Source organism: Diabrotica virgifera, chromosome 5 (assembly GCF_917563875.1).
Source record: "Diabrotica virgifera virgifera chromosome 5, PGI_DIABVI_V3a".
In the NCBI taxonomy this organism is placed as follows: Eukaryota; Metazoa; Arthropoda; class Insecta; order Coleoptera; family Chrysomelidae; genus Diabrotica; species Diabrotica virgifera.
Genome location: NC_065447.1, coordinates 212089710 through 212101947, shown reverse-complemented (window position 1 = coordinate 212101947; position 12238 = coordinate 212089710). Strand labels below are relative to the sequence as shown.

The 12238-nt window shown below is 30.7% G+C and overlaps 1 protein-coding gene and 1 long non-coding RNA gene across 3 annotated transcripts in view; both read right to left on the bottom strand.

The window, feature by feature from the left end:
- Window positions 1-2482, bottom strand: part of LOC126884603 (kinesin-like protein KIF18A) — a 75425-nt gene extending 72943 nt beyond the window's left edge. For both annotated transcript variants that reach the window (XM_050650606.1, XM_050650607.1), the window contains exon 1: window positions 2117-2482. In XM_050650606.1, the coding sequence (XP_050506563.1) occupies window positions 2117-2319 (203 nt within the window). In that variant the 5' untranslated portion in view covers window positions 2320-2482. The remainder of the gene's footprint in view (window positions 1-2116) is intronic.
- A 1322-nt stretch (window positions 2483-3804) lies between these two features.
- On the bottom strand, window positions 3805-7369 carry LOC126884599 (uncharacterized). The gene is made up of 4 exons (XR_007698111.1): window positions 6868-7369; window positions 6514-6768; window positions 5198-5525; window positions 3805-4392 (listed from the first exon to the last, which is right to left on the bottom strand). It is a non-coding gene; the product is annotated as an uncharacterized LOC126884599 (long non-coding RNA).
- Window positions 7370-12238: the final 4869 nt, after the last annotated feature.

Genomic DNA, 12238 nt, shown 5'->3' with positions numbered 1-12238 from the left:
TTCACGTGCCCTTAAAATGTTAGTATTTATCCAGAGAAATTCAAAGGACTTTTCAGTTTTTACATTTAAAATATTATACTGTTCGCTAGTGCGATCAATTATTATAGAATACTGCTGTATTATATGGTGTCCTTTTTATAATACCCAGAAAACTCAATTAGAAAAAGTTCAAAACAGATTTTTAAGGATATGTGGTTATAAAATGGGTTTAAGACGTGATTATAATTACAGTTATATTCTTAATCAACTTAAAATGAACAAATTAGAGATAAGAAGAGCTGAATTCGAATTATATTTTTTACATAAGCTTCTAAATGCCTATTAATTGCCCTGAAATTTTGGGTTTAATCTTATTTAATATACCTATGCGAAGAACCCGTAATTCTGACCTGTTTTTTGTAGATTTCCATTCTACTTAATTATGGACTTAATGAAGTTATTTCTAGGATGTTACGTATGGCGAACAATTACCAACAGATTTACAATTACAGTAGAACCCCGCAAATCCGAACTAATTGGGGGGACAGCCTGTTCGGATTCCAAAAAGTTCGGATTATCCGAAAGTTAGCCTTAACTAGTAGTTCAAGGTTTTCATTGTGATTTTGAGTAGCCAAGCGTTCTCGCAAGAATGTGGACAATATTTTTGGACTCAAGTTGACTAAGGGAGAACCAAAGTAAGTTTGTGTTTAACCTTTATAAATACTTTATGAACCTATATATTAAAGTATAATATTTATTTTTAAGAAATTTTAAATGTCAAAGTCCTAGTAATCCTACATTGTCCAATTTTCTGGCTTTACTCTGTATAATAAACATGTTTTTAAGTTTTTGTCTTGAATTTTTAAATTTTTTTCACTTTCCGTTGGTTCGGATTTGCCGAAAGTTCGGATTCGCGGGGTTCGGATTTACGGGGTTCTACAGTATTTAATACTTCAACTGCATCATTTAAAAAACATGTTAAAAAACTGTTGTAGCTAGCTTATGTATCTTACTGTATTTTATACATATTGTACAAAAACTGAAAAAGGGTTTAGCCAGTCAATAAATAAATAAATAAACTTCGAAGTAGTAAAAGAGTTTAAATATCTAGGGGTGATAATCACAGATGACAACCACATATAAAAAGAGGTCTCAGCATGGATAGTTGCATGGAATAGACCATTATACTCCCTATCATAATTATTAAGATCTAAGATGCTAATCTAAATTAATACTGTGCATGCCAATTATTCGCCCAATTGTTACATATCATGGAAGTGAAACATGATCTTTACATCAGAGATAAAATAAACTGCTGGTACTTTAAAGGATAGTTCTCAGAATGATATTTGTCCATCAAAGAGATGAATTCACAGGAGAGTGGAAAAGGCGCCGCAACTGAATGTGTATGGTACTGAAAACATCATCAGACATAAAAGCTAAGATAAGATGGGCAGGTTATGTGGTATTATCAGAGGAATACAGAGCGTTAAAGACAGTAGGCCGTCCCAGAAAAAGATGGAAGGATAATAAAAAATCAAAGTATCCTGAATTATTAAAGGCTGCTTGTAGAATTATTTGCATATTTGAAACAAGGATGTGATCCATTTTATTTCACTTTAAAATTCTTAAAATCCAAACACAGAAAAAAATTTAATACCTTTTTTACAGTTTTTAAATAATCGTTTAATTGCGGCTCCTGAAAAAATTTAAATTTTGAAAAATGGCTCGGATTATCAAGGATCTTGGCCACCCCTGTAATATAATATATTCTCACACTAAATGAAACATTGAAATAAGAGTAAAATGAATAAAAATTTCTACCTGAATATAAAATTCGGTAGTTTTTAAAAAAAAGTTCAAATCCAGTAGATCTACAGATTTTTGGGTAAGTTTTGGAACACTGGTGTACTGTTAAAACATATAAAGGTTATTCATATTCATAAAGAATACCATAGACAGGAATGAACAGGTCCATCTAATTTTTTGACAGTACATATTATCTCCTTTTTTAAGTTTAAATATAATGAAATTTGATGAGTGAAATTGATATAAACAAGTGGTACAGCCTTATCAAATTTTATGTTCAAAATGTCAATAAAGAAAACTGTTTCTAATTAAAATTTCATTCATTTACCTGTTATTTCCTTCTTCTTCTCTGGTATTCTGCGGACGCACTCTTACGACTACTTTTATGTTTGCTGATGAATTTGATTTTATGGAAGTTGTTGAGGCAGGACAAGACAGTACTTTTGTTATGGTTTGGTTGAGTACAGCTCCTTTCTTCGCCGAAAAAGATGCTCTTCTCGGGAGAGGCTTAACATCTCTTTTTTTCACCATTTCATCCAGACGTTCTTTACAATAAATGTGTGATATTTTGTATAACAAATAATAAAAATGTAAAATATATTGGCACGTATATAAATATAATCTGTATATTGGCACGATCTAACAGGAGAATGTTTTGAATGTTTTGGCCGTTAAAATAGTGCATCGCTCAAGAAACTATTTTGACATTGACAACTTTGACAACTAATTTCATTGGTTAGAAAAGAATACAATCGCTCTACGATTGGTTCAATTTTAAAATATCAGGTACTTTTCTTCTATTAGATTGGCCACAATGTAAACTGACATTAAGGCGCTGTTGCCGATTTGAACATAATTATCCGATTTTAACAGAATTTTTATGGCATTCTGATATTTTTTTCAACGAGCGTGCAAAAATGTCTATACTTTCGCGCACGCATTTTAGTTTAGAAAGTTTCACTTTTCCGCACGCGTGTTAATTTAGATATGTTAATATGGCCTTAAAGTAATTATAAACTCATCAATATTGGCAATATCATTTTAAAGTCGTCTACTTTAAAATGTATAATACGTGTCTGAATTGCCGATATAAATGAGTCAGATTAAATAAATTATTAGAAGAATTTTTTACTAAGCAACACCATTTTTGTTTATTTAGTATTTTTGTATTTTGACAACGACACCCGACTTGGGCGCCGAAACGTTAATAAAAACATTTTTAGGTAAAATTGTGGCTTATTTCCCATTTGAATATACTTAATTATAATACATGATAAACTAATATTTAGATATTATTTACTAATTTATTTCAAATATATCTTATTGTGTTCCTGTTTTAATGAAATTAACGCGACCATTCGATGAAATAAAATTACCCAGGCAACCAAATAACGTTTATAAAACGTTGAAAAAACGTCATAATTATCACCAAACGACGTCAGTTTATCACGTTTTTTCGACGTCGAAGATCACGTGAATATGTCCCACCATAAGTCACGTCATTTTTATCACGTTTTAAATACGTAATATGAAAAACGTAGTTTTTACGTCGATTTTGCGTCGTTTTTTAGATTTAATTTTCATTTTATGGTTTTAGAAATACACAGTAATTGAATGGGTCCACCACATGGTTTGTTTTTGAGAAGTCAAAGAAAAAGTTTTATATTGTGATAATGGTGAGGTTATACATTTTAAAGGTGAGTAATACAGTTTGTATTTTGTATTTAAAAACTGTATTACTACCCTTAAAATGTATAAACTCACCATCATCACAATATTACAACTTTTTCTTTGACTTCTCAAAAACAACCATGTGGCATTTACAACGTTATTCGGCAGGCCCATTCAATTATTCGTATGGGCATTGTTAGTATTGCAATTAATTAAGTAAAACCAAATGGAAGGCTTGTTAAAATGCATAGAATTACAATATCCTCAATGCAACATATATAACATACATAGAATTTTCACTTTTTATATTATAAGTATTTACTGTGTCAAAAGTGAAACAACATATAAACTAATAAATAATTTATTAACAAATTAAACATTTAAGTCACAATGTAATAACAAACTTAAGTTTAAACCATTTAAGTTATATAATATATATAATTATTATAATTATACCACACACTTTAAAGGTACGATTCCGACAACGACTGCAGATGGCAATTACAGTTGTCACCATGACAGACGTCATTATTTTGCACTAATAATTTGCATAATTATTAGCAACTGATGTTCTGCCAGACAGCAGTTGCAGTCAGATGTCGGAATCAGTCTCATACAGATAAATAGTGCAAAATAGTAACGTCCATAACGCCGAGAACTGCAACTGATGTTTGCAGTTGCTGTCTGCAGTCGTTATCGGAATCGTACCTTTAGTCAAAAATGAATACATACAAATAAGACCCAATATATTGAATTTCAATGAAAACTATCTGCTTTATATTTATAAATTTTAAAGAAGACGATTGAATGATACAAAATAGGACAAAACTATAATAGTCTGTGCTCTCACATATATTTCCATACTCTTATAATCCTCAAAATGATTTCAAATAATTATTACAAATTTTTGCATACAAAAAGATCCACAGACACCTGAAAAATATATTTTTTGATTAGGGGACTGTAATGACCAAATTAAAATGATAAAAACAATTTACATGTGATATCTGATAATACACACTTAAAAGACTAATAGGGCTTTTTATCGACTGTCATTTGTTTCGAGCATCTGTCATGTGTCACATAATATTAATATATCTACGCCATATGTCTTTGGTGTGTATCATTGGTATATACCAATAACGTATGACATAGATATAATATTAATATTATGTGACACATGACAGAAGCTCGAAACAAATGACTGTGAATGAAAAGCCCTATACATAAATACTCATGATGAAGAAGTACAGCTGGTTCCTAAAAAAACTGATACGACTCTTAGTAAGATTTGATCATTTTGAGCAGTGTATGATTGGTATGACATTAAATTATATTTATTATGACAGACAAATAATGAAATACTCAAACAAACAACCATTTTTTGAGGTTGAAGTTATCTGAAAAATTTTAAGATTTGGCAGTGACAGTGACAGTATGTAAATAATAGGTATTTATCCTTCAAAATATAATAAATTAAATATAATTAAACTCATATTCATTATATCACACCTCATCAAAAGCTTATTACACGAACATCGTCAGCGATTTTAATATGGGTTAGAGCCAGACTACATCAAGATCGCCAATAAATCGTGCTGGTTATTGCCTTGTACCGAGACCACAAACAAAAAGAAGAAGAAGAAAGTACACTGCTCAATTTTCTACAAAATACGCTTTAAGAGTCGTATCAGTTTTTTTTGGAACCAGCTGTACATTATAATTAAAAATGACTAACCATTTTCATATCGCTGCAACATGAAGCCAAAGCCGTCTTATATTTCAATTCGTTGAGAGAGCGCAACAAGCACTCTGACCGAACAGCTTGAAAACTCATTAGTTTTTCACCAGAGAATATACATAGCTGTAACATCTGTACATGCACTGGGTTCTTCTTCTTCTGTCTTGCTGTGGGCATACTCAGCTGCAAATAAGATTGCTGCAATATGGCTGCAAACTTCACTATTACCGGCAATACACAAACAATGTGCATTTGCTATGCCATTGGAACTGGCTATCACCCAAGCATCTAGTGGTTTAGCATTAGCTTTTTGGGAATTCTTCACCTAAAAAAAATATTTTATCTTTGTGGGAATGCTTCAACTACAAAAATTTATTTTCATTAGAGTATTTGCGTTCTTTACAATGATTGAGAATATTTTAAAATCAGACATTCATATAATATAATTTTAGAACAAACGATCATGACTGTTTATTATTCTCTTTTCTATCATAGCAATTACATGTCGTCGACCTAATCTGTAAACTGTGTAACTCCATTTATCCAAATTTTACAGAGGCACAAAAAATTATTTCTCTAAATATTACTAATGCGAATACTACGTATATCCCATTTTAAAAGATAGAATGCTAAAATGGAATATTTTATAGATAGGTACTAACATTTGTACCTATATTGTTTAATGAGTGTATTAATATTATTTACCACCAACTCTTTCTTGAAAATATCACTTTCTAAACAGTGAGGTCAATCGTGTGCTATGACAAACTGGGGAGTTACATATTTTTCGTACTAAATTTGCTGCAAGGGAGATCGGTGTATACGAAGATGTCACTATTTACTCTTCTGGTAAAAATAGGCATGTGCATCCTTTTTTAAACGAGTAGGGATTTTTTCAAATAAATGGCAGTAATAACTCAGTTTCAGAGAAATATGGAGTTACACAATTTACAAATTAGGACGACAATATGTCTGGTTTCATACAGATATATAAACGTAAATAAATCTAATATTTAAAACCCATTTATCCGAAAGACACTAATGCCCGGTTGCACCAACATATCTTAAGCTTAAGACGAGAATAACATAAGAATTAAAATAATATAATTATAATAAAAATATCATAATATAGTAATAGATATAATTGATAATGAGGTAAGAATCGAAAATTATGGTGCAACGTAAGTGATACTCGAGGAGGCCCTATCTATAAGTACAGCTTAGCTAAGGAGCTTAAGATCTGTTGGTGCAACCAGGCATAATACTGTTATCCATATATTTTTTAATGGTGAATAAATAAAATAAAGACTTACCTTTCCAACAATAATATAGAAATCATCAAAACATCAAATGTTTCAAAACAAATCCAGTTGTGAAGGCTTTTATGTGTCTGAAGGCTTTTGTATGCTTTCATTTGCTGCTTAAAGTAGTAACTGTGAGACTCTAATACCAGTCTATCTATAATAGCATTATAACAGTAATTGATGGAATGCACTGTAAAATCCAATTCTGATGACTGAATTGTATATGGATCTAAATCTCCAATTATTTTCAGCTTCAATGAATATCTAAAACAATAAAAGAAATAATGTTATTGCTTGCAAAATTCATCATTATTGATAAATATCAGGGAAAAATGAATAGTAAATAAAAATTGTTTTGCCTACCTTTCTAAAACATCTGCGGAGTTTCCAATAATAATTTCCTTAAATAGTCACTTTGCATTGTGGTAAATTTATAAAATTTACAAATGACAAACAAAAGTTTTAAAAAATACACACAAAACAGCCAACAAAATCCAAATGAATCCAAAATTGGATAAAATTCTAGGACAAACAAACGACAACGACGATACAAACATAAAACATAACCTTAGTTTTGTAACTTTTAAGCTCCAAGCTCCTCCCAATTTCGTGATGTCAGACAGGCTGGCTGAAATGAAAACGTCTTTTAAACGTATTTTAACGTCATTAATCTTACGTATTTAAAATCACCTACAAAAGACGTCGATATGACGTAATGTTCAACCACGTGTATATATTCCACCAAATACTGACGTTTCCTCGACGTTGTTGACGTCACTTGGTTGCCTGGGTATTTTGACATAATATTCGAAAGTCAAATCGGTAGACAATAACAGTCGTTTTGAATCATCGTCATGGAAACCAAGATCGTCGTCATGCTAACTAATTATATTGAAAGTTTGGTTTTTACAACCTTGTCAAAGAATTCATTTGTGTATGTATTTTCATATTAATTAAATTAATTGATTTGGTAATTTTTTAAAAACTCTTAAGGCCCCGTCTCACCATCAAATAATTGACAGTTATTTGATCAAACTTGACAGTCAAACTTGACTAGTGACACAAACTATACATACTAACTGTCACTTTGTGTCACTAACTGTCAAGTTTGATCAAATTAACTGTCAATTATTTGATGGTGAGACGGGGCCTTTAAGGCCGCGTCTCACCATCAAATAATTTGATCAAACAGTTTGAGCAAACTCCGGAAGTACGCCAAAGTGACGTCACAATTGCATTTTTTTTAATTCTAAAAATCTGTCCTCTCACTATCAGTCTAGTTTTATCAAATTTTTTGTATTGAGTTGTCTAACTTGTTTGTACTTTATTTAAAATTAAAATTTTTCATTATTATCCACAATGAACACTCAGGATGTGACGTCACGAACTGTCACTTTCAGTTTGCTCAAACCAGTTTGATCAAATTATTTGATGGTGGGACGCGGCCTTAGAAAAAATATTGTCCCTAACTCTTGCAGAAAGTCTCTTTTCCGCACTCGACTGCTTGCCGAACTCCCGCTTCGCGTCGTTCGGCAAACTGCAGTCGCGTGCGGAAAAGAATGACTTTCTGCACTTGTTAGGAAAATAACTAATTTTCTACAACCTTGTTAAAAATGCAATTTTTAGCACTCCATACGAGCGTTAAAAATGCTACTTTAAAACACTAGTGCTTTAAAAAAATTTTAAGGCACTGCAGTTCGTATAGGGCTTTTCATCGACTGTCATTTGTTTCGAGCTCCTGTCATATGTCACACAATATTGATATATCTACGCCATACGTCTTTGGTTTGTATCATTGGTATATACCAATAACGTATGACGTAGATATATTAATATTATGTGACACATGACAGAAGCTCGAAACAAATGACTGTGAATGAAAAGCCCTATTGACCGTATATGCAATTTTAATGTAATGTCAAAAAAATATAAAATTGGAATGTCAGTCAAGTTCAAGTAAAAGTTTTTGTATCATAGATATTGTCCTGTAATTACGTTTGTAGAAAAAATATTGTATGATATGCGTGTTAAAAAGTACATTTTTAAGGCACTCATGTGAATTGCAGAACTCGCTTTCGCTCATTCTGCAAACTTTCGCATGCGTGCCTTAAACGTGTACTTTTAACACATATCATTAAATAACTATTTAATATAATAATAATTGATAATTTTAAGATAATTTTATACGTAATTAACTAGTTTTGATGGGAAATAAGCCACAATCTTATAAAAAATGATTTTATTAACATTTCGACGTCCAAATCGGATCTGGACGTAGAAACGTTAATAAAATCATTTTCTTAGTAAAATTGTGGCTTATTTCCTATCAAAACTAGTTATATTACAAAAATGCCACAAGAAAATAGCTTCAGAACAACAGTTTTATACGTGTAGTTTTATTATAGTATTTGATATTAGGTACATAAACTATGGTGCAAATGAAAGGAATAATTTGGTTATTCCGTAAACCGGTCACTTTAAGAAAAATATATTTTGGCTTTTTACATATATATCATACGAGTGACGTCATCCATCTGGGCGTGATGGCATAATCGATGATTTTTTTAACTGAGAATAGGGATCGTGTGCTAGCTTATTTGAAAGTATATCCAATTCTCTATTCAATATAATATAAAAATACATTAACATCATTATTTATACAGGGTGATCAAAAATTTTTTTTAATTAAACTAATTGACAAAAAAAAAGAAGAATGTATGTAATTTATTTAATTCAACATACATTTTACTACTGTCAGAAAATAAAAAAAAATGTTTATTTGAAAAATAAATATTGCTTTTCGTACATTCAATGCCCAAGCCAGCTCCGCAGCCACCTCTACCTCTTAAGGCCGCGTCCCACCATCAAATAATTTGATCAAACTGGTTTGAGCAAACTGAAAGTGACAGTTAGTGACGTCACATCCTGAGTGTTCATTGTGGATAATAATGAAAAATTTTAATTTTAAATAAAGTACAAACAAGTTAAACAACTCAATATAAAAAATTTGATTAAACTAGACTGATAGTGAGAGCAGAGATTTTTAGAATTTTAAAAAAACTGTAATTGTGACGTCACTTTGACGTACTTCCGGAGTTTGCTCAAACTGTTTGATCAAATTATTTGATGGTGAGACGCGGCCTTTAGAAGTTCGAACATTTAATTTAAGGGAAAACAATATCACGCCCAGATGGATAACGTCACTAATAGTATGATATATATGCCAAAAATCACAATTTAAAAATAAACATCTTCCTGTTTCAGAATTTTTCTTTAAAGTCACCAGCTTACGATATAACGAATTTATACCTTTCATTTGCACCATACTGTATACATATTATTTATTTTGTTATTACATGTTTTTGAAGTTATACTTCTTTAGGAGCGGTTGGGAGTGAATTTTCATTATTCTGCGCGCATGCGCACACAGACAGTATGGCGTTTAGTTGCTAAATCTTTCAAGTTATGTATAAATATGTCAGTGCAAAAAAAGGTGTGAAAAGAATATATTATAGTGTTTTTAGTAAATTAATAGTATTTATTATAATTTTTGTGTCTTTGGATTTGTCTTCCTCAGGAGTAAAAGTAGATATTATATTAAAACATTTATATTTATTATACTTCACTTTCATCTGTTTGTTACCGTGAATTGTCATTATATCCGAGACGATACAAACACAGACCTCGTCGCGTGATTGGTATAGCATTCGGCTAGAGATCGAGAGGTCTTGAGTTCAAATCCCGACCATTCCTATTCTTTTTGAAGTTATACTTCTTTACCGGCGATATGAGGGTGAATTATATGTTAAAACCTATGATCCCGGCGCATGCGCATTTGTTCTGATTGGATGTTCAAATGACATGTCAAAAATTATTCAATATGGCGGCTGTGGCACAGCTGTACGTAGTTTGATTATTTATGGTTGTTGCGTTTTGAAATTTGTGGGAAAAGAAACAAAGTTGGTTAATAGTAATACTGCCTTTTTAAATAGTTTTCATATACCTATATTTTTGGACTTTTGGACTATTTTGGACAAAGAAAACTCATTCTAATTTGGTAACTAGTTTTTATTATAATCATATTGTAATTATACATTTGGATTAGGTTGGAATACATACATTTATTTTCTCAATAATGGGGATTTTAGAGAGAAATCCCAAATTAGGTCCGATTTTTATTTTTAAATTATGATTTTTTGGCGTAGATTTATTTATCTAGTAGGTATGTAATGCTTTGATTTACATACTTAATTTGATTACCAACAAAAGTTCTACCAATCTTCACCTGCTAATATATTGTTTTCTTACTGTTTTGTTATATTTTAATATTTTCTTCCACAAAATTTAAACTAGATAATTTAATTATATTCAAAACAACTGTCAAACAGTAAAACGTTCAGTTACCCTATTTTTCCACATGACAAATAATGTGGAATTGGACGAGTGAGTCTAGGCTTCGATTGCGAATCAAAGCGCCTCGAAATTCACGGGTTCGATTCCCGATGCAAGTTTTTATTTTTTTATTTTTTTATGCATTTTATGATTGTAAGTATATTTGTTATATAATTTTTTTTTTCAGAAAATGCGTATTTAAAATTTTTGCCAACAATTATTATCGTTTAGAAATAATTTTTTCTTTGTGGCATTTTTCAATGTGTTTGTGTGCGTTTTATTCTTTTATTTTTTAAAATTTTTGGTATTGTCTTAAAAATCACATAATATGTAGTAGAAGTATAACTTCTTACGTTGTTCTGAAGCTATTTCCTTGTGGCATTTTTATGATTAATTATTTATATGGGAAATAAGCCACAATTAAAATGAAAAAAATAATTTTATTAACGTTTCGACGCCCAAATCGGGTGCCGTTGTCAAAATACAAAATACTACTAATGGAAACAAAAATGTTGTTGCTTAGTAAAAAAAATTCTTCTAATAATTTATTTAATTTGACTCATTTATATCGGCAATTCAGATACATATGATACATTTTAAAGTAGAAGACTTTAAAATGATATTGCCAATATTTATGAGTTGCGTTCCTGGGACGACTTTACTGAAAGATAGTTCATTCGATTACATGAAATCAACCCCAACTCAAGAATATCCGTCACAAAAAAAAATCATAGCATGTGATCTGTCTTTAAAAAGACAACCACATGCAACGGTGACATTAAAATTCTAGTGTTAGAGATCTCATAGTAAATCACGAGGGAAAACCAGGAAAAACCTCGTGATACTATCCCGACATCGTAAGTATTTGGTCTTACATTTAAATTACTCTCAAAATTAATACCAAATTCTGACTTTACTATAATTTTGTTTAAATTATAAATAATATCAATAATATATGGATATATAAGTAATACTAAAATATAAAATATGTACTAACTCGACTATTGACTTATTAATTGTGGTATTTTCTTTCTATTGACTTCCTCTTTCAGTATGGGTATCCACATCCTACTGCATTCCACCGAGGAATTTGCGACACAATTGGTTTCGTTTAGCATAATTAGAGCCGCTTCTTTGATTTTTCTCTTTTTACTATCTGTTTCTTTCAGGACTATACTTGAATCTCTCCACTGAACTCTATGTTTTTAAACTCCACTTGTGAATGCGAACAGTTTTATATAGGTGAAACATCAAGACCATTAAACGTTAGAATAAGTGAACATCAATCTTATATTAAAAATAGAGAGTTTGATAGATCTCAAATATGTCAACACGCATGGGA